Raw genomic sequence first — 24,281 nt, forward strand, 5'->3', positions numbered from 1 at the left:
TGTTCCCTTTGAAAAGTAACCTGTTACCATGGAAACATTTTAGTCTAAGAAGTAAACAGGGAATGGACAGAAAGGGGCAGGAAGCCTGTAACTGAATATCAAAAAGGGAGAAGCATCCACGCAAAGGAGATGAGAGAGCCGGCTAGCCAGATGCAGGCTGGGAAAGGCAAGTGTCTGTGAAGGAACATTCACTCAAGACAAGCAAATAGCTCTACAAGAGTGCGGTAGCTGCTTACATCAAGGACCTGGGTCTACAGGGGAGGAAGAAGGACAAGAGCACAGGATCCCAGGGAGAAGACATGAGCTGGTGGAACAGAGGCCTGTCACAGGGAGCTGGCATGGGTTCCCACCCTCAACTCAGACCTGGTCCTCAATCCAAGCCCAGAATATCACAGCAGCGTGGCCTACAGCCCGTTCCCAAAAGGCTTGAACTGCGTAACTCTCCAGTTGGACCCCTTCTTTGGGGCTGGTGTCATGCATGAGTGAAATCACTGTGCAATCTTCCTTCACCTTCCTTCAGATCACCGGCTCAGGGTCCTTTTCCATAAGCTGTTCAGTTGAGCAGGAAGATTGACATGAAATCAATACAAAGAAGACTCTAGAAATTCTACTACTCACTAGCTCATTCAGACAGTGATCACAGAAATGAACTATGGGTCCAAAATGAAACAAAACAAATTTTATGAAAACTGAAAGGCAATTTATCAGAATCACTTAAAAAAAAAAAAAAAGATTTTATTTATTTGAGAGAGAACAAGAGAGAAAGTGAAAGCATGAGGTGAGGGGCAGAGGGAGAAAGTAGCCTCCCCTCTGAGCAGGGAGCCTGATCAGTATCATGACCTGAGCCAAAGGCAGATGCTTAACCGACTGGGCCATTAAGGCACCACGGGAATCACTCTTTTTAAAGCAGGGTTGTGGGCAGGAGTGAAAACAAGAATGATAAGAAGGAAATCTAGAATAGCATCCTGGGTTTCTCAGATTTCTCCAGCATGAACGCACATTTCCAAAGCAGTCTTGTCTTTAAAATTTTTTTAAGATTTTGTTTATTTGACAGAGGGAGACACAGCAAGAGAGTGAAGAGAAGCACGGGAAGTGGGATAGGGAGAAGTAGGCTTCCCGCTGACCAGGGAGCTCAAGATGTGGGACTGGATCCCCAGACTCTAGGATCATGACCTGACCTGAAGGCAGACACTTAAAAAGACTGAGCCACACAGGCACCCCCTCTTAAAAAAAATTTTTTTTAACATATACTTATTTATTTTAGAGACAGAGAGTGCACGTGGGGGCCGGCGGAGAGGGGGAGAGAATGAGAATCAGCAGACTGATGCAGAGCTTACTGGCACAAGCCTGAGATCATGACCTGAGTTGAAATCAAGGGTCGGACACTCAACCAACTGAGCCACCGAGGAGCCCCACCCCAAAGCAGTCTTTAAGAAGCCTGAACTGTCTTTGAAGTCTGACACAGTATCTTAAAACCCATGTAAACTTTGTATTCTGTTGACAATATATTCCCATTTGTTTTAAGAGGAAACCATTCCTTAAACCAGATTAAAATCACTGTGCTTTGTACACCCTATTATATTGTGTACCCTATGCACAGAGGACCCTAGCGGACGTCCCAAGACTGCAGCAGCCCGCTCCTGGGAGGGAGGAGATGTGACACACACCACAGCAGATGCTTAAGCACAAGCGAAGAGCATAGACTTCAGAATCCCATGAGCCTGGATTAAAATCTCAGTAACAAAGTTTTATTAGTTTACATGTGATCTTGAGGACACAATTCAATGTCTCATCTAGGAGATGACACTCATGATGACTGGTTAGCAGAGTTGTTATAAAAATAAAAGATGACCTATAGGGAGAAGCGGCACCAGCCTGCTGCACAGTAGCCCCTGCTATTATTAGCTTTAAGTACTGGCAACCGACAACACAAGCTAATTCCTCTACCAGGAATTCCCAAAGCACCATCTACCTCTTCTCAACCCTTACCACAGGCGTGATTTTTTATTTATTTGGCAAGATTTTATATTTATTTTGTGTAATTATTTCCTCCAGTGTTCTGACCTTAAACTGAAAGTACCATGCAAGTAAGGGACCAAGTCTGTTTTTACCTCTGCATTATATCCGAGGGCCCACTGGCACTCACTAAATATATTCTAAATGAATAAATGACTCCAATATTTCAATTCATCTGTTGTTTAGCCATAGGTAGCAACTAAGCACTTTGGTACAAAATTAAATCAAGCCACCTGTGATAGAAGGCTAACCCTCCTGCCCAGCAGAAAGGATATTCTGAATGAATACTGATTTATCAGAAGAGAGAGAGAAACAGAGAAACCCATCAACAGTTGAAAGAGTTAATGTTTCAAGTTCATACACAAATGCAAAGGTCAAGACAGAAACTCTTCAAAATCCTGAATCATGATATTCTACATTTTCCCTGATGGAAAGTTCCTTAGAGGCCATGTGATCTCATCTTGGAGCTTAAGAGAAGGAACCAAGGCCTGAGAAGATAAAGGTGCTCTTTCAAAGGGTGAGTTAATTATGGAGGAGTCCAGGCCACAGACGTAGCTCTCCTTCCACAGAGTACCGCCGAAATAGAAGTCAGAGTCCAGAACTAAGGATTTAGGCATTGGCTGAGGAAAAAGAGGAGATTTCATGCTGATAATAAGATGCAGTCAATATGCCTCTATATAACGTATGTGACATCGGGGGGAAAAATGGTAATAAACAAAACAAAACAAAAACCAAACCAACATATGAGAAAGAATCTCATTTCAAAGCAGTAATCACAGCCCAACACAAAGCTGTACATACATAAAGATTTAGAAAACAGACTTATTATTTTAATCCTACTGTGGTTGAAATAATTTATAGTGTAGCAATATTTGAAGATTAAGCCAATCTGAACAAAAATATTGCTGGCTTTCTACACACCAAAATCAAATTTTATAAAACCAAAAATGTAACATCCCCAGACAAAGAGGGACATTGGACTCCAAGTATGTCTTCAATGCATGTGTGAATGTCTCTTTGTTCCCAGTGGGAAGTCTCTGGGAAATACTATGAAAATCATGACCATCGCCTCCTGCCTCTTCACGGTGGCGGTGTGAGAATGGGAGGAGGAGAAGGAAGAGGTGAGGGCAGGGAGGAAGAACGCAGAAACATACACACACACACACACACACACACACCATCAGGGAAGTAAGAAAAGAAGGACGTTTAATGCTGCACACACTGAACATTTTACTTGACATGTAAGTAAAGCCTCTTTAAAATTTTTTTTTCAGGAAATATAAAGAAAAATATAAAATACCCAAAGGACAAGAGAAGAAAGAAGATCAATAAATGGTGGTTAAACAAACTGGTCACTAATTTAATTACCATAATTTCCAACACAACTCTTGACGCTGTCTTATGTTGACTCACCAAAAACTATAGATGTTGTTTAGATAACCGTACCTACATGAGATTGTAGACTTGGCCTTTAAATTAGTAACAATAATACACTGAGTAATTAAGTGCCAAATAGTTTATACTGTTTTCACCCCATCTTTATAACTGTGAGAAAATATATTTATTTTATTGGAGATATAGTCCATGAGAAAATGAAAATTCAGAGGAGTGAAGAAACTCACCCAATGTCACTATTTAGGTGGCATTTGAACCAAACCATCTAACTCTAAATCTAGTCTTTTCTCCTACAATAAATGCCACTCATTTATTCAACATATTTATGCCAAAGGCCCATTGGCAGGCACTCTAAAACAAACTAAGGCTATAAGCACAGATGTAGCCCACAGCCCAGAAGACAAATAGTCACAAATAAATGTATAATTCAAAGAACTTTGATAGAAATAATGTCTATTTGTCTCAACTGAATGAAAATGAGCTGTTGTAGCTTAGAACCAAAGTATCAAAAATACACAACATGAGAATAGAATAATTTTCTTTCAGAACTGCTTTAAGTATGTTCAGGAACCCCTACCCTCCCCCATCACAAGCTGCTCAATACAGATCATCATGAGTTTGGGAGGGGACTCATGAATTGCATACAAATTCATGAATTTCATTATTTCACATTTCCCTTCAGTCTGTATTTTCTATTTTCTCTCTCATTCTGGAGAAATTTTTTTCCTAATGGCTTTAGAATAAATGTTTCTCTGGTGGTAAGATAGCTCAGTTTAAGGGCGCCTGGGTGGCTCAGTGGGTTAAGCCTCTGCCTTTGGCTCAGTTCATGCTCTCAGGGTCCTGGGATCAAGTCCCGGACTGGGCTCTCTGCTCAAAGGGGAGCCAGCTTCCTCTTTCTCTGCCTGCCTCTCTGCCTACTTATGATCTCTGTCAAGTAAATAAATAAAATCTTAAAAAAAAAAAAAAAAGACAGAAAGCTCAGTTTAGTAATGACCAAAAAGTAAAGTGGAAAATGAAAAACAAATTCAGAAGGAGAAAGGCTCAGAAACAATGAACAACTTGGAGAATCACAGACATGGTGAACATTAGGTCTTAGGTATACCAGAGTCTTCCAATCAAACGCACCAGACCAGAACCTAGGAAGTGATCCAAAAATGGAGTTATGTTATTAGCAGATTCACAGGCTCTAAAAAATTTATGTTTTACGTAGGAGGAACCCTTTAAATCTAAGCCTCACCTCTTGGATTCTCATTCAAGATTCTAATATAATGAGAAGGAAAGCTACTAAAGGATACTATTTATATGACTAGTGAACTTTCACTTCTATGTTCTTCTGAAAACATAGGCTGTCCGTATTCACCAACATTTCCTGATACTCTGAGGTACAACAGGAAGGGAGTGATAAGACAAAATGAAACTAATAAGCATCTTTCCAATGTCCAAGCTGTGAAGACCCTGGACAACTTCCCCAGCCAAGAGAATAACCTCCCAGTGCTGTCCCTTACCTCCACCACCACCAGACAAGCACAGGAGCCCCTGAACACGAGATAGCTGGTCAACAAGTAACATTCCAAAAATATTTTCCCAAGACCGGGAAATACAGAACAAATGCACACTACACAGGGGAACAGCTCTTGAGACTTACTTCACCTGAAGTAAGGATCTGAAACACAGGATCTGACTCTACACAGCCAGCAGTGGTCACTTCAAGTCCTCACCACCGAAACAGGTGACCGCATACGAGCTCACAAGTGCGCATCCGTATTGGGTCATGCCAGCCAGCCGGACCAGCGGGAGGAAACTGCCCAGAGCTTCCTAGTCCACTTTGTTTGGTAAATATAAAAAAAGTTGAAGAAGTGAAGGCCCTACAAAAGAAAGGCAGTCCACAACTGTTTTCTTGACAAGTACTGTCCTGACTCAAATGAGGATTTTCTGAAACAACTCTGGAGTGTTAAGTGCCACCTCGGGGCCCAGATCCTCTTGTCTGCAGAAACGATAATTTTAGACTGAAAATAGCAGAAAGGAAGAGTATTCGCAGAAAGGAAGAGTTTTCGATCAAAACGGAGTGATAAAGACAAGTTCCACATTCACATCAAACAACGAAGGGCTTATACTCAGAGTCTCTCCCCGTAGCACTGATGTCCCATCCATTTCCTCACTATCCCGTGAGCACTTATCAGCTGCACTTTCTTCCGTATCACATGCCTCCACTTCCAACCTCACAAATACATAAGACTTAACTGTCACTTCAAAATTTTTTCCAACTTTCATCAGAAGAAAAAAGGGGAGAGAAAACAGAGAGTAACAACTAAGACGATTCACCAACCTCACCTAGCATATACTTGAGTAAGAACTGAACTCGTCCTAACCCTCAGCATTATGCCTGGCTCCCTACATTAACCATAGTAAGAGCATCTGTTTGAGGCCTGGCTTCAAACAGGACACACAAAAAGTATGACTCCCCGACAAGGAAAAGGCTAGTGCCGGGCCCATCAAGCAGTGGGCCCGCTCAGTGCTTCTGGCCTGGCCCGCTCAGTGCTTCTACCTTCTCTAGCATCAACTCCTCTTTTTACTCCTCTCCTACAGAATGTGTAAGTCACACAACAAAATACATATACACCACAAATGCCATCTTCTGCTAAAACAAACAAAATAAATAAAATACCTGAAACCTTAACTTCTATCACAGATGTCACTGCATACAATTCTTTTCTTAATTGTCATTTCCCATAAACTCTGAAAATGGATTGTTTCCTTCTGAAACAACAGAAATTGATGTGACATAACCTTTTACTTCTCTTAAAAAAAATTTTTTTAAAGGTGATAATGCTGCGACCAGGGTCCACAACTACTTCCTCCTGTTTATGTCATAATCTCTAGTTCATCTTCAGACTTCAGAAACAGATCACAAGAAACATAATTTGCTCTGGCAAACAGGCTCTCAATCAAAACAAGTTCCACCCACCTTCAAAGCAACCAATAGCTGCCCACCTACCACCCTTCCTAAAACATCCAAACAGAGCTGCTCTGGGGCCCAGGCATTCCCTGCCAGCCACACGGCAACGGAGCAGCCGGCACGTTTGTTGTGCAGGTGCCTGAAGGCAAACAAGCTCAGCACCAGGCACCCATGCAGGACTCGGGCTAAAGCTATACCCGGAGAGGAAAGGCGAAGGGAAAGGGGAAGCGAAAGGGACAGCTGGGATCCAAAACGTCTCCGTTTGCTTAAAGCATCTCTGGGCAGACCCATTCTTAGCTGACTTCACGCTTCCCAACACCACCTACATGGCCAGCCAGGGCTGAATTAAAGGCTCGTAGGAACATGCACTATGAATGATGAAATGATTCATAAACATCTTCAGAAGTGAGAAAGAGCAGCAAAAACCATCACTGTTCCGGTGAGGCCAGAGGAAGATAGCCTACCTGCAGGGGCTGAGTGGCTCATCCATGACTAACAGAGGCTCTGGTGAGTCTAGCTGTAGCCCTGAACCTCTACTTACTGGTAAAACTCTGCCCTTTTCTACTCTAACAACTCAAAATGGAGGCACATGCAGTCTGAGAGACCTCATAGAGCTTGCACTGAGCTTGTGCTATGACCTAAGCCTTCACGCAGAACGCAGAAACTTCCCCCCACACTGACAGGACTGAGCATGTGCTGTGACCCTCCCTCATCCATACACTGTCTCTCAACGCAATCAATCTCAACCCTGCTGTTTCCGTAAATAAAGCCCAGCCAACAGACTCTGCAGCTTCTCCCTGCATACCAAGCTAGTGTGCAGGGAAGTGGGGCCTTAGAAAGGGGATCCGAGACAGCCAACACCCGGGAACTCAGAAAGCCAAACCATCCGTTGAGAGGCTTCAGAGAACAGCCCTGCTCTGACAAGACAACAGCAAGTTTTGCTTTTGTCTTTTGGGGGCGGGGGAGGGGGTTAATTGTGATTTTATATAGCAAGATCTTTAAGAAGGAATAAAATCAAAAGATACAGATATGAATGACCATACACAGAATGAATGAACAGAAACGACAGCACATTTACAAACACAGCAGTAGCTACTTAAGGGGAACAACCCCACAAATTTCGTTTTGAAAACTCTGTAAACATTTGGGAAAAGGCCACACAAACAATTCTGGCAAAGCTGTGGAGTTCTGAGTATTGTCACAGCTCCAAATGCAGTGTAGACAGTATAGAAAGCAGAGTATCTAAAGAACACTTTATTCTATGCAAAGAGCTTAATCTCTCTTAAATAAGAAGCTCCAAAATTGCCTAATAAATAAAAACATTTCTCAAAGAAATACTAATCCATTCAGGCATGTCTAGCTTGAAAAATGTACTTCTAATACTAACAAGGGCAGGAAAGTTCAAATCAAGAGTTCAAAGAACACCATGCCACAAACACTCGTGCATCTAAAAATCTCATCTGAGATCTCATGACTCAAAGTTATAGGCAATTCCTTTATTTTTTTAAAAGATTTTATTTATTAATTTAACACAAAGAGAGAGAGAGAGACAGTAAGTGCACAAGCAAGGGAAGCAGCAGAGGGAGAGGGAGAAGCAGGCTCCCCCGCTGGGCAGGGAGCCGGACCAAGGGCTCCATCCCAGGACCCTGGGATCATGACCTGAGCCAAAGGCAGAAGCTTAACCGACTGAGCCACCCAGGTGCCCCAAGGCAATTCTTTACAGCACTGACCAAGAAGCTAAATTCATTTGAAATTTAGTCAGAAAATACTTCTAAAGCCACATCAGCAAGGCCACGCCATGCCAGTCATACTGAGTGCTGTGAAGTATTCATATTGTCCACAGCACTGGCCAAGACATTTTCTGTTAAAATCTTTAGAAACACACTTTATGCCTCTTCCCACGACCTCCACCTCCAACAAAAAGGCAAAGTGGGCTGTCAGCCATGTAAGATAGCCTAGTTTGGGATGTGTACGCAAGCATAGATTTCCATTTGCAAACTAAGAGATGATTCTACGTATGATTATTTAGTTACAATTAAAAAAGGAAAATTAGACCATGAAACTCCCAAAAACGTATAAAGGACAAGACAGAGTAGGAAAGAGCAGTGCTAAGTGTGTTTCCCACAAATATAACAGAGTGTGAAGAACTTAAAAACCTGCTTAAGAGAGTGCTCTGTGTCCTTAAGATCCCTAAAATAAATATAGGATGCATTCCATTTCTTTAGTACTCCTGTTTTTGCTATCAAATAAACTAAATTCCGAGACTATGACTAAAAAACTCTCATTATACTGAAAATGTCATTTATACAATACAAGAAATGTCAAATACACTTGAAGAAGTTTTGCTTTCGACCCAGCCCCTGAAGCAAGGATCCACAGCTTGGAAGACCACTTTCCTTATTAGCACAAATAACATGTCCGCAGACGCGTGAGACCAAGAACAGTCCGAAGAAAAAGACTCTCTGAAACAGAAGCGACTGAATTGCCTAGAAGCCAAACAGCACAAATACAAAGTATTTCCTTCAAAAGTGCATTTCTCAAAACTACCAAATCACATAGAAAATGCTCTGTTGGAGAAATAAACATAAAACAATAATTGAATAAATTCATCATTATTCTGAAAAACCACAAGAGTTGTTCCATGAAATATAGCATAAAAAGCAATTCAAGAAGTGTAAACTATAATTTTGACCTCAACAAATACCCTGAGTGACACTACGGGCAAGCTACCAAAACCCTACAACCTTTTCTCCAAACACTGGGTCCTGTGGTGGCTGCAGCCTCTTTCAACACCCTCTTGGTTGTCTTTCCTGACACTCATAGCTGCCTGACCTCATAGATGCCTCGGCAGGCCACCTGGACAGAACCCCCCGCCCTGTTGCTCAGTGGTGGCACACTCCAGGGCTCACCTCACCATGCAGTTCTCTTCTCGTGCACGTGCAGAATTCACCCACTTACCCAGAAGCCCAGCCAGAAACTCTCTGGAGAGACCTTCCTACTGGGAACAGCTGGGAAACCTCAGAGAACTTCATTCTCCTCTTGCTGCCCCCTAACTCATGTCAGCTTTTCCTGGGGTGCCTCACCTCTCTTGAAAAGATGATAAGCTCTTTGGGGGCAAGGACAGTATCAAAATCATCTTTACTGGAACTATCTAAATCTCTTCTTTTGTACCTCAAAAAAAAAAAAAAAAAATCTGATACACTGAGAATGGCACTTAAGATAGTCATTCCCTGGCAGAACTTACAAAACCTAAATCTAACAATGAGGAAACATCAAATAAACCCGAACTGAAGGATATTCAACAAAACTGACTTCTAACTCTTCAAAAATGTTAATACCATGACAAAAGAAAAAAAAGCTAAGAGACATGTTGTGAAAACAAAGAGAAGTAAGGTATATTAAAGAGATCAAACAACTAAATGCCAATCATGATCAGGGGGAGAAATCACCCTGAAGGTCAATATTAGAAAAACTAGCAAAATATAAATATGGACTATATTAGAAGAAACGGTATTTTATCAATTTCACCTTTCCTGATTTTGCTAGCCACATCATGATTATGTAAGAGAATGTCCTTGTTCTTGAGAAAGACACACTGAAATACTTAGGGAGAAAGAAGCTTGACGCTGCACCTCATTCCTAAACAGTTCAGGGAAGGAGAACAGAACAATGAAGCAAAGAGGGTTAATACAGAGAATAATTCAGCAAAAACAGAAATAATAAGGCAAATCTGTAATACATTTAAAAAGATATATAACTTACAAAATAAAATCAGTAAGATAAACTATTCAAGCAAATATTACAAAGTGTTAACAACTGGTAAACTGGGTGAAAGATACATATAGGAGTTACACGTAGTGGCATCATAACTCTTGAGTTATATACATAAAATACTTAAAATGATACACACACACACACGCGCACACACACACACACACACACACACACACACACGACACCTACTTGTACTAGTTAGCCTTCAATCATCAGTCCTCACGGAGTCTGAAGACTGGACACGTGACTGGCAACAAGTGACCTGCCAGGCTATCTGCTTCCGCAGTGCTGTTAACCCCCAAACTGAATCACTTAACACCCAACTGAGTTCAATCCAACCTCTGACTCTGAGGTCAGCTCTCCTCAGAGAAAATCGAGGCACCCTGAAACCTAGTGATTTGGTAATTAAGTAAGCCAGTGGGCCATTTTAACATAAATTCCAGTTCTAAAAATGGGCTCTGTTTCCATTGAGCAAGTCCTATCTTACACTGAAGACAACCCTGTGACTCTACTCAGCACTTCCAAGCCCCTGAGACCTGGGCTTTGATTTCTTCACAGTTGTCCTGACCATAGATGTCTACTTACTGCGGTTGACTCTCCACCTAGACCTCATTCCTGCCACACTTCCCTGCCAGCGGGCTGCCTGCAGGGAGAGGCACACACAACTTGCACAGAGGCTGCCCATGTGCTTCCTTCTGTGGCCTCTAATGCTAGGTCTTCCCTAACATTCTGTGATCCCAAGTACTCCTACATTGTCTTCTGATCTTAGACCTCCCTCTCTCCTCTGATTCATCCTTTAGCAGACAACAGTTGAAGGATTAACATTTTTTAATAGATTAAAGGGGAGCTTAGAGGGTAAAATGAAAATACTATATTAATGGGTTCTTTCCAAATTTTTTATTTTTTATTTTTTTGTTTCTCAACAAATAAAAGAAAACCTAGGAAACCAAGTTTTCCAGGTTTTATTTCAAAGAGTTTTTTCTTACTAGAAATAGAAAAATATTTAAAATGTTTAATTTATTAGCAACATACTATAAAGCAAAAGCAGCAACAAAAAGTTAACCTTCAAGCAACTCTAGAGAAAAACACTTGTTGGAGGAAAAAAAATTCTATTTGACTTTTAATTAGTACTAACTTCACATCAAGAGAAGGGAAGTTGGGGCACCTGGGTGGCTCAGTGGGTTAAGGCCTCTGCCTTCGTGATCGCGGGGTCCTGGGATCGAGCCCTGCATCAGGCTTTCTGCTCGGCAGGGAGCTTGCTTCCTCCTCTCTCTCTGCCTGCCTCTCTGCCTACTTGTGATCTCTGTCTGTCAAATAAATAAAATCTCTTAAAAAAAAAAAAAAAGAGAAGGGAAGCATTTAGAAACAGCATGTTTTCATTTTATTTTCTAGCTGTCCCTCATGTTGTGAACATGGAGCAGAGTGTTATACAGACGGCTCCGATTTCCAACAAACATGCTGGTTTATCTTATCAGTTCTAACTATCTGTTCACACGCTTTCTCAGAGTCCCTATGGCAAAAGCTATTATACCATATTATTAGAGGTTCACTTCTTCATCCCCAATACTCATACATTTTCATGTCTTAATGGACATGGAATTCCAATTTTTTTCTGAAATTAGAGGCATACTTCCAACACTCTGCCTTTAAGTAGAGTGCTTATTGTAGATTTCTGTTTATTCAGTCACAAGAGCGCAGTTTCATTCTACAGTTACTTTGTAAGAGTTCCTGCCCCCAACATGGACTAGCTGTTGACATTCAACAACTGTTTTCTCAACATCAAGATGTGTATATAGTTCTTCTTCATCATTTAAAGTGGTAAGCTATATTAATAGCTATAAACCCAATTTGGGAAGTGTTCTATAAACCCAATTTGGGTAAGTAGATTTTTCATGCTTTACCAGATTCCATTTTCTATTATTTTATTTAAACATCTTACATGCATGTTCCTAAGTAAAACTGACCTATAAATTTTACTTTTTAATCTGGTTTTGGTATAAAAGTTTAACTAGCTTCATAAAATTACTCAGAGAACCTACACCATCTCTCTCTGTTCCCTCGAATACTGGTAGAATTTACCTATAAAGGTAAAAAAAAATTTTAATTTTTTGTCTAATGAGAAGAAAAGGAAATGTCTTGTACAAATTATCAAAATGCCTTTAAAGGAAGAAGGCATGCTTTTTTTTTTTTTAACCTACTTCCTCCTTCTACCAGCGTGAAATTTGGGTGTCACAGCTACCATTCCCCTGACACCTTGAGTACAAGGTAAAAATTAAAGTTAAGGATAGGTCCCTGGTGGTTGGGGAGCCCCACACACACCCAGGATTGCTTCTTCTCAGAGTTTGAGAGGGAAATAAAGGTCCTATTTTGTTTCAGTCTGTTATACTGTCTCTGATAGTTCTAGCACTGAAGTTCTCAGGTGTACATCAACTCAGGTTGATGGCACATGGTTTCTTCCAATATTTTGTGATTTTTAACAATGCATTTGGCATTCAAAGATATAATATCTGCAGGTATTCTACAAGTTCTTGAATGAGAGTAGGCTTCTTGGAAGCTCAATGACCCAAGACCAATTTTTATGTTGTCTTCTCACTCTAGAGTTCTCTATTTTTCAAGAATGCAAATTCATGTCCCAACTGTCATGCGGGGCAAAGCCCAAAGTTATTAATTATAAGGGAAATTCTCCCTCTATTCCTCCCTCTTTTTCTTTCCTATTTTAGAGTACCAGCCCCAAATAGGTTTTGCTATCATTTTCCTCTAATTCTGGACATATCATCTAGCTGACCCTTTCACTCAAGACCAGAACTTCGATGGCTCTAACTTGATAGAGGGCTCTCAGTTCCAATTTCTTAACCCCCTGAGATCAAGACCCCATCTCCTATACCTAGTGGGTGTTAAAGGCAAGACCCTCTGGTTAAGGAGACACTAACTATCCCAATCTCCTCTTATCATGGGCTGGTGAACGATCAGCTTAATGCTTTACTTGACAGTTTCTTTTAATTCCTACAAGATCAGCTCTGCATTTAGAAGTTCTGTTATATTTTATTCAACATTGGTAGATGTTTACTGGCAAAGCATTTTTGAAATTATCAAATCTGATTTTTTTGTCCTATCTGATTAAAGTTCTTATACTTAAAAAAAAAAAAAGTTCTTATATCCTCAGTAGGGCTGCATTTCCAAATACACATGCACTCTCAACCGTTTCCAACATTTGCCATCTGACATAAACCTTGTGAGAGTTCAAATGTGATGGCAGAGGAAAAGCGACCAAAAAATTTTTATACCCAGCTCCAGCTTCTTGTCCTCAACCGCTACACAAACACCATGAGCTATGATGAATGGAAAAGACAACTTTACTGACCAGAAAGAGATTTTGAAATGTCTGGAATCCAAATTAACTGAAATAAAGGAGATCTAGATTGTTACTGAAGTATAAAGATTTATGTTGAAAAAAGACGGTCACAATATTATTTAGAATAACTGAATACTAGAAAACCATAAATGTTCAACAAGATGGGAAGAGATAATTATTAGACATCCATATCATCGTAGATAAAGTGTTCATCATAAATGTTTGTGTAAAATGTTTAATGACATGGTACTATGTTCATAATAAAAGAAAATGAATAAAAGAATGCATAATTATATGTACATTATATGTAAACAATATTTTAATCATGATCTTAACACATACACATACACCCATACACACATGCATGTAGATGTAAACCAAAGGGGGAAAACACAAACATGGATTATACAATTATTTTCATTTCAGCCTGCTTCTTTAACTTTTGTATTTGTCAAGTTATTCTCTAGTGAGCATGCATTTTTCTTTATTAGAATGCTTCAAGTTATTTTCCAGCACAGCCAGAAGAAACTGAGGTTGTATACGAGTCAATCTATGATAAAATCATCAATGTTCAGAGCACAGGCTTTGAGTCAAATAGGCTTGGGGTTTCCAGTTTAGTAACTATATGCCTTAGGCAATTCTTTAATATACTGCCAATTTTCTCATTTGTAAAATAAAGGTAATGCCAACCTCACTGAGCTTTTATGGGAACTGAAGAATAAAGCACAGAATAAGCATTTACTGTGCCCTGGGTAGGGCAGTAGTTGTTGTCCCCTGGGTCCTAAAAAGAAGATGTTACAAATTCGATTCTTTGAGGTCATGCTTTAAAAAATACCAGAAGCTAAATCTACTAAAAATACAGTTCAAGATACCAAAACCTATCCATGTGGGGGAGAGAGCAAAGTCAGTGATAGGAAACTGAAGTAAAAATATTAAGGATTATGAAATAAGGTTTCTCACTCTTAAAAATGAGAATTATAAATAAGGAAAAAAACAGCAGGAATCCTTTGGTATTGGATTAGATGTGAAGAATTGGGTATGAATGCATGGACACACACTGATACAGAAATTCAGATGTGAAAGTTTGCATTCTCTCCCTCTCCCCCGACTGGAGGCAACCTAGCTGTTTACTCAGAGCCCTGAGAGCAGTGATACAAAGTAATGACCACACCCAAGTATCATTCTCCAAAATCTAGGACAATTTTGACCTAAAAACGAGTAATAATAGTAAGAGATTATATAAACAACTGAATAAAATAGGAAGCCATTAATCCACCTAGTGTAAATAAATAAATAAAGTTTCCATGGGAAGAGGCTATCTACCCACACAGTCTCAAAGCAACCTTCCACAAAATGGTCATTAATTAGAAAAGGAAAAAGAGAGGCACCTGGGTGGGTCAGTGGGTTAAAGCCTCTGCCTTCGGCCCAGGTCATGATCTCAGGGGCCTGGGATCAAGCCCCACATCAGGCTCTCTGCTCAGCAGGGAGCCTGCTTCCCTCTCACTCTCTGCCTGCCTCTCTGACTACTTGTGATCTCTGTCAAATAAATAAATAAAATCTTTAAAAAAAAAAAAAAAGGAGAAAGAGAAATTCTGTAATTGCACAGTCTGGCAAAGAGCACCTTATTCAACTGATTAAAGTAAACATTACCAACATGAGACAAATTATGATAGGATGCAGAAAAAAAGAAGACATGACTTCTGCGCTATCCCTGTCAAGGATACAGGATACATGATCTAAATCTAATGAGGAAACATCATAAATGTAAACTGAGAGATAGTCTACAAAATATCCTATAATCTTCAAAAGTACCAAGGTCATGAAGTGAAAGAAAGACTGAGCAACTCTTCCAGACTGACTGAACAGCTGTTAAGACAATTGAATCCTTCAAACCGGCTCCTTTTACTATAGAAGTCTTTATCAGGAAAACTGCTAAAATCTTGAGTGAGGTCTGCAATGCCATGGCAACATCTGAATGTGAATCTCTCGAGCCAGAGGACTGCCTCGAGGTTGTGGAAGAAAATGCCCCTGCTCACAAGGAACCCCAAGGATGAGAGTGGTGCAGCCTCCCGGTGACAGCTACTTTGAAATGGTTCAGGTAGAAAAGGTCTTCTACTACGCCTGCAAGCCTTCTGTAAGCCTGAGGCTGCTTCAAACCCAAGTGAAATCAATTAACTGCACAAGTAGCACTCAGAGTAGTGCTGGGCATAGGAGGCCTCACTAACCATAACTATTATTAGTAACATTATGGTCACTGTCAATTGGGGAGAGATTACTTTTAAGTCCTTGCAAGTGTCTTGGTTTATGACTGCTGCTAAATATAATGGCAATAATCCTTAAGCTTCAATACTGCTCTAAAAACTCCTCAGAAAGGGATGCCTGGGTGGCTCAGTTAGTTGTTAAGCGTCTGCCTTTGGCTCAGGTCATGATCCCAAGGTCCTGGGATTGAGCCTGCATCAGGCTCTCTGCTCAACGGGAACCCTGCTTCTTCCTCTCCCACTCCCCCTGCTTGTGTTCCTTCTCTCACTTTCTCTCTGTGTGTCAAATAAATAAATAACATCTTTAAAATAAATAAAAACAAAAACTCCTCAGAAGAAGAAAAGCGGAGAAGGCACAGGGGACTGATTACTGACATTCTCTCCTGGATGAGATCTGAGCTCTCAACAAAAATTATTTTCCATCTGACTAGCAAGAGAAAACTCATTTTCATGAAGCAAAAACAAGAAATACAATCAGATGTTTCATGCTACAGAGCAAGTCTGTGAAGAGATCAACAACACTTTTATAAGGCAGTCGGCTTATAAACATATAAAATGCTGCATTTTATATGTTCTCTTCACTATCCCAACATGCACTTCAGTGACTTAAAGAACTCTTGATCTGGCAAAGGGAAACAAATGGACTGGCTCCTGGGAAAATCTGTGTTTCACAATGTAAAGGTAAAGGCATCTTCTTTCACAGCCACTACAAAATCCTTCATTCCTCCTGAGACTCCACCATTACTCCCTTCCATTCCTTCCCCTCCTAACTCGTTGGCCTGAGGCAAGATGTTTAGAACTTTTCAAAGGTATGAAACAGAAGCCCAGAAAGGGCCAGAAAGTATACTGGTACTGGCCAATAGGCTGAAGCTGCCGCGGTGAGGGGACAGGAAGGAAGATGGGAAAACGACATCCAAAAATTCAATGAGGCCCACATGCTGTATAGGGAGGCAGGTTCATTTACTATAAAAACCTCAGATCTCTTTCTCAATTAAAAAAAAAATCTTTTTCAGGGCGCCTGGGTGGCTCAGTCAGTTAATCTTCTCCCTTCAGCTCTGGTCATGATCCCCGGGCCCTGGGATGGAGCCCCGCACTGAGAGAGCCTGCCTCTCCCTCTCCCCCTGCTGCTCTCCCTGCTTCTGCGTTCTCTCTCTCAAATAAATAAAATCTTTTTAAAAAATTTTTTCCATTTTGGTTCTCTCAAATTTGTAACTGAAATATTCTGACCATAGAAATGTATTGTTTCACATTAATACCACTTACATATTCACTATAATTGTTATGTCCGTTTCTTTAGCAGCAAGAAATTTATCTTTCATTTTTAACAAGTGTATTATTTTCAAAAAGAGTTTTATAATCAATATTCAAAGCAGAGTCAAAAATCTCCAGTGCTCAGACTTCCATATGTCAGCAAACTCAACCAGATGGTTAATGATCTACTTGATTAGAAGAATCAAGACATCTTGGGAAGTACTTTATGTTTTGCTTTTAGACATAACATTTTATGGGGTTAAAAAAAAAAAAAACTTTGATATTTTTCAACCAAATTTTTAAATTTTTTTGCAATTCTCAAGAAGCAAAAGGGAAAAAATCTGACAGTTACAAGTAACCTACAGGGTAGCTTGTGCCACCCCCACTTTACTGGAGTAGAAACAGAGTCTGGGAAGTAGCAGCCTTAGCCCTGGACACAACGATGAAGTGACAGCCCAGAATCAGAATCCAGGCTGCCTGGGTCCAAGAGGAGAATGAGTCTTAACAGAAAGATAAAGAAGTCAGATTAAATGGCAGTAAGATACTGGGTAAATAAAAAAGCAAGTAAGGACAGTAAGCAGATGAAAGTAGCCATGTCCCTATGTTTCATTTTACTCACCAAATTTTCTACTCAAGTTTTGTTCCTTAAATATCACGGCTAACAAGAATACAGTATCACCATCCCTTATCAAAGATCCTAAGGGTCAGAAGATTTTTAGAATTCAGAATGTTTTGATCTAGAAAGGTACTACAGCCATATACCATATACTATGTGACACCTCAGAAGTGTCTGAGCAATGACATCCCCAACTCTATCACACTGGTGCTTTTGCAGTAAAAACTGTGCAAACTCACGCAACTCATAAAGAATATAAATAACCTCATCTCAGTTTGGGTCAAGTATGACCATCCAATGAGCTTCAGCACCAAACCTAGCATAAAAAATTTTTTGATTTTTCAGAGCTTTCAGATTTCAGAATTAAATATAGAATTTCAGAGTAATAAAAATTCCATGTAAATTACCAAGTAAACCATCCTCCCTGAACTTTAAAGGTACAGTACCAAAGAATACAGAAAAGTCTGTTTCCTCCCATCATACACATGCTCAATAAAGTAATCCCATCGAAAACAAGAAATCTGGAAAGGTCAGGTCTCTGATCAGATGAAACATTCAGAAACATAATAATCAGATTAGGGGAACAATTTTAAAGTAGCCAAACACTGCAGCTTAAAAAAAAAAAAAGTATGAAAAAATGTGAAAACCCATCCCAAACTTTCAGTGCAGGTGAATATGATTAATAAAGTATGGAAAACCCCATAAATCAGCTCTGAACTACTATCAGAAAACACGCTACAAGAAAGAAACAATCCCATCTCACGCTGTAGTTTCACCTGCTCACTTGGACTACAATTCTGAGTTACTTTCAGGGAGGGGAATGATCATCAAAGCCACCATTCTGTCACTTGCAGGGGTCACAGCCGTATATGCTCTGTCTCACAGACATAGAACAGTTTGACATTTCCTCTCCAAATGACTCGGGGCACTAAGAGCACAGAGCAACCACACGGCCACCATCACATGCCAGCGCCGCTCTCTCCAGAGGGGCAGAAACACACCAGAAGCAGCTTTTCACACAACCCCATCCCTACAGACTTGAAACAAAGACACAAACAGAGGTAAACTGTGCAAGGGTATGAGGCCCAAGCATCCTGAGAGGTACGCTGTGTGCATGCCAGGTGGGGAAAGCAGAATGTCTCTACACTCCTGTAAACTACATATGCTCTGGTGACAACCTGAGCAGCTGTGGGAACTCCGGAGTTACACAGTGCTATCTGGGGCAGAACCGGTGAGCAGGGGCAAATCTTTACACTCACTTTGTGAGAAGTGTGAGACCACCACAAGCTTTACTTATCAGCAGACATTCAAGTCTTTCTTCATTTCAACTCATCCAACACTCCTCAAAACCCCGCAACATATCAAAGCACAAGCTGGACAAGGAGGACGAACACAAGCACAGAAATGTACACGTGGCTACCGGGAGTCAAAGCAGTAAGAGAGTGACCGAGGAGGCAGAATCTAGAAACGTCCTGCCATGGGCATGTCGTGGTGTTGTGTTTTCAGATGAGAGACAGATAAGCTGCTGCTGCACACCTAAGCCACACTTAAAACATAACTGATGGGAAGAATCCCTCTGAATGACTGGCAGCAACAACCACTGAAAAATGAGACCAGAACCTGTGCGAGTCTTTATTTACACAGTTAAGTTGTATAATGTCATTTTTAATAAGCATTCAGCAAAAAAAGACACATAACCAAAAATAGTAAGAAATTTGGTTGCTTCTTATGAACCCAAGAGCTAAACATTTTAAAACACAAAGGCTATTTAGTCAACTCACTGATAACAATCGAAATTGTGCAATGTGGACAACCACTGATCAAACAGTTAAATCAACGTGGCATCACCGAAATTCTGGACTCCTTTGCATCTAAGACAGAAATCCAAGATTATGACCAGGGAGTCAAATAAATCCATATGTAAAATGAACATTCTGAAATACAGGAATGCTCTGAAATACTATCACTGATCAACTTCTTTGTCGCTGGAACACGGCATACTTTTGAAAAAGAAAATAAAAACTCAAATATATTGTTTTCTAAAGGAAATAAAGTTTAAAAAAAAAAGGGGGGGGGTGACCACTGCATGTAAGACTCATGAATCACTGACCTCTGTCTCTGAAACCAATTAATACATTATATGTTAATTGAACTCAATTTAAAAAAAAAAAAAAAAGGTGACCATTCATTGCACTATTACCCCTATAGCTGTCATCTACAATGTACACAGAGAGAGACACTAGTATGTATGTGCCAAAAGAGCTTTAGGCAGCCTCTTAGGATTGTGACAAAGAATATACTGCCTTTTCTGAACTCTAGATTGATTATCGAAACAGTAACCTTCTAATTTACATAAAATTTCTCAGCATCCTCTAGGAAAATGTTTTCTCTAAAAGAACGCCCACCTTCCAATGACACTGAACTCAGTTCTTCCACTACCTGCTACCTTCCTTTAGCCAAGCGGCTTCTCTATATCCTCATGTCTGTAGATGACGTGTCAGATGTCCTGAGCACAGACTACTTGATCACCAGCTAACACTCTTTTTCTTTTTAAATCCTTAATCCACTGTAGTTGCATGATCGAAACAGAATTAAAATGATGCACATACTCTTAAGTTCTTCCATGTATTAAGTTAAACTACAATCTATTATAGACATAAACCAAGAATTTTTCCTATTAAATTATTCTGATTCAATTGTTTCTCAATTAAAAAGTAATAATTCTACCTATTACATAGGTCTTACAAATGGTTGAGAACTGAATGTATCCATCTCATACTAGTAACATTACTAAAGATATTTCTTCGAGTGTTTCTGAAGTTTCACTAAATGAATTAAACAAATGACTAACCAACAAAATTTTCCATAACGTCCTACTGTTCTCAGGGGCACCTGGGTGGCTCAGTCGGTTAAGTGTCTGCCTTTGGCTTGGGTCATGATCCCAGGATCCTGGGACTGAGCCCTGCATCGGGTTCTCTGTTCAGTGTGAAGTTTGCTTTTCCCTCTCTCTGCCCTTACCCCTGCTCACACACACGTACATGTGCTCTCATTCTCTCAAATAAATAAAACCTTTAAGAAAAAATGTCCTAGGTTTCAATATGGTATCATGAAAGGCTTGGCACAATGAGCAGGACGGTAATAAACTACCAATTTATAGTTAAATTCAAAACACAGATCAACTAATGTTCATTTGCATTTAATAGTTCATTGCCTTGCCCTCTCAAAACCCAAATTTTCTCACTTTTCCTTTTCTTAAGAAAATCAAGAGCAAACAATAAGCTGTTTTAGACACCAAAGACATTAATCAGAACTCCTTCCAAAAAGTTTACTTTGGGTTTTGGGAGTTCTTTTTTTAAAATATTCCTAGCATATACCCAAATGTGTAAGCACACATACAGACACACACACATGTAAAAGCAAAAGTTCTCACAGAGTGGGCCCAAGTAACTCACTTACCTTGTCTCAGGGTTGTAGCCTAATATGTAGAAAAATGAATCCACTCGAGCTTTAAACTCTCTAGCAGCAAATATGTCAGAAAAGTGGGAGATGTTACACTTCCCTCTGAAAGCAAACAAGCATAAAAAATACATTAGTATCATCGTCAACTACTTTGCAAACCAATAAGCTACTGGAGGGACAGGGGCAGGGAAGAGAGAACTAAATCCACATTCTTCTAAAAACATGCAGAATATGACTCCAGATTCCATAATTACCAATTCAGAAAATGGAGAGTTCCCAAAAGAACTAAGAAAATGTCCAAATGTTGTAATTTTTTTTGTTGTTTCAAGACTTCTTCAACCTACAATTTCACAACTCAACTGCATTTACCTCAGCATTTTAGTCATGGAATAGAATTAATTAAACCACAGTGGTAAATTGAGGGCAGGGCTGTGATGAAATGATATTAAACTAGAAACGACAGGAAAAATCTAAGCCACAGTTAAATTACTTTACCAAAAAAAAATCTGCCTAAAGCCCTTCTAAATCTTCAAAACAAAATGGGCTTTTCTTCCTCTTACTTTACTATAGACAGAACGTAAATCTGTCAAATATTTTTCTTCTCTCTTTTAATGTGCAAAAAATAAAACAACTTGGAACTTAAAACTGGAGAGACTTTAACTTTTTAAATACATAGATGGGGATCTAATAGATAAATATCCACTTCCCAAATTTTCAGGTCATGTTAAATAACCATAAGTTGGAAAATGCCTTCTCAAAGAAATATTGCAATAAAAAGAACAGTAATATTTCCAGATCCATCTACCAATCATTTAAACTGCAATATAGGGGCGCCTGGGTGGCTCAGTGGGTTAAAGCCTCTGACTTCAGCTCGGATCATGATCCCAGGGTCCTGGAATGGAGCCCCGCTTCGAACTCTCTGCTCAGCAGGGAGCCTGCTTCCCACCCCTCTCTGCCTGCCTCTCTGCCTACTTGTGATCTCCGTCAAATAAATAAATAAAATCTTAAAAAAAATAATAAACCGCCATATAGCTGAAAACTCTATAATACAACCAAAGTCCTTGAAACACACACACACACACACACACACACACACACACACGTGTGTGTGTGTGTGCACGCACTGGGAGAATTTCCAGGGTTCCCAAAGAGGCAGGGAGATTTTAAGCAATTCCCTCAGTGGTCACAGAAAGTAACTTTAACATCAAGTGGAAGTCAAGGGCTGTGAGTAGAGCAGATGGAATTGGAGAATCAACAGCACATCGGCTGCACACGTGGGAAGCTTGCAGGGGAATGAATTCCTATCACTTTACTTCCACAGGCATTCCGCTCCCATGAGGACTCCACGAGTTGGCACATTAACAACATATACACCAGCTAATGACCAAGGTGTGAGAGACAGAGACTAGCTGAGGGATAGCAACCTGGGGACGACATTCATTTGCTTCCTGTGAAGAAACAAAAAGAGCAATGCACTCCTTTTCCACAGGGCCAAGCCTTAGTAATGGGCAGAAACTAAAATGGGGCTCAACCTCCATTTTAAAAATCAAACAAAAATGCTTTTGATTTACTGAAGTTCCTTTGGGGACTACTTATAACATAATGCAGCGCTGTTGAGCACTTGAAATGTGTCTGGCCCAACTGCAGAGAACTGAGTTTTAAAATTTTATTTAATTTTAATTAATGTAAATTTAAATAGCCACACATGCTGGTAGCTACCATAGTGAAGAGCACAGATTTATGTAACATTCCCATCACCACAGAAAGTTCCACTGGAAGCACTGATTTATAAGTAACAAGATACAGCTAAAGGGAAACAAGGACTAGGAATCAATTTTTGCAGGCAAAGGACTTATATCTAGTATGCAGCTGGAACAAAACCGAGCTTCTGGAAAGGAAAAAGCAGGTAAGATTACAGATGAACAAATAATGCACTCACTCTGAAACTAACTACCCATCAACCTGACGTCATTTAGTCCCTGAAACCTAGAAAAAATAGGTAAGTTCCTTCAACAGCTAACAGGAATAAGAACACCTGTTATACCCATCTCATATTAAGGAGATAAATAAGAAGTCTATGAAACTTTATACCGAACTGCTACACAAATGAAGTTATTTCCATCATTGTCTGTAAATAGAGGAAGGTGATTCCTCTTTGGTCTTCACCATTACTTACATGCAAGTATACCCTATCAGTGTATTCGTTATAGGGAGAGAAACCCTACCAACCCACAAATCTAAAACAGACACTGGAAAACAGATACGTTTTGTTCAGGAAAGGGTTTCTCAGTCTCAGCACTATTGACATTCTGGACTAAATCATTTGTTGTTGTCAGGGACTGTCCTGTACTTAGCAGTATCCCTGGATACAGTACCCCACTGCAGCCACATACATCATCATGACAATCAGAAATATCTAAAGACATCACCAAATATTTCATGAGGACAGCAACACAACTGGTTTAGGGAAAGCCAGACACGGCAGGAACAGAAGCATATCATCTGGTAAATGACCATGAAACTGTAATAAAGGCACGGATTTTTATATGTTAATTTCATATCCTGCTGACTGAATTCTTTATTATTTAATACAGTTTAATCATTGGTTTTCTGAGGTTTTCCAGGTATATTACCTATTGTCTGCAAATAAACATAGTTTTACAACTTTTTTACTCTTTATTTATTTTTTAAGATTTTATTTATTTATTTGACAGACAGAGATCAAAAGTAGGCAGAGAGGCAGGCAGAGAGGGAAAGGGGGAAGCAGAATCCCCGCCGAGCAGAGAGCCCGATGCGGGGCTCAATCCCAGGACCCTAGGATCATGACCTGAGCCGAAGGCAGAGGCCCAACCCACTGAGCCACCCAGGTGCCCCCTTTATTTTTTTTAAAGATTTATTTACTTGAGCAGGAGAGCACAAGCAGGGGGGAGCGACAGAGGGAGAGGGAGAAGCCCACTCTTCACTGAATGGGACCTACACATGGGGCTCAATCCCAGGACCTGGAGATTGTGACCTGAGCCAAAGGCAGAAGCTTAACTATCCGAGTCACCCGAGACCCCCTTTTTTACTTCTTCTTATGTCTTGAATCGCACTGACCCTCTCAAATAATGTGCACAGTAATGGAAACAGTGGACACCCTTGCCTTGTTCCTGATCTTGGTGGAAATGTCTCTCAGGTGTTACTATTAAATATGATACTAGCTTT

The 24,281-nt window shown here is 40.1% G+C and overlaps 1 protein-coding gene across 9 annotated transcripts in view; it reads right to left on the minus strand.

Annotated features, from left to right (window-relative positions):
• The window catches only part of RERE (arginine-glutamic acid dipeptide repeats), a 417,613-nt gene that overhangs the window by 126,265 nt on the left and 267,067 nt on the right, over window positions 1–24,281 (minus strand). For 7 of the 9 annotated variants that reach the window (XM_082685303.1, XM_082685300.1, XM_082685297.1 and 4 more), the window contains one exon: window positions 21,075–21,179. In XM_082685303.1, coding sequence (XP_082541429.1) covers window positions 21,075–21,179 — 105 coding nt within the window. Of the gene's footprint in view, window positions 1–6,831; window positions 7,118–21,074; window positions 21,180–24,281 lie in introns of those variants that run through there. The other 2 variants (XM_082685298.1, XM_082685306.1) reach the window with 1 other exon arrangement.

This window comes from Mustela nivalis, assembly GCF_964662115.1.
Source record: "Mustela nivalis genome assembly, chromosome: 10".
Classification (NCBI taxonomy): Eukaryota; Metazoa; Chordata; class Mammalia; order Carnivora; family Mustelidae; genus Mustela; species Mustela nivalis.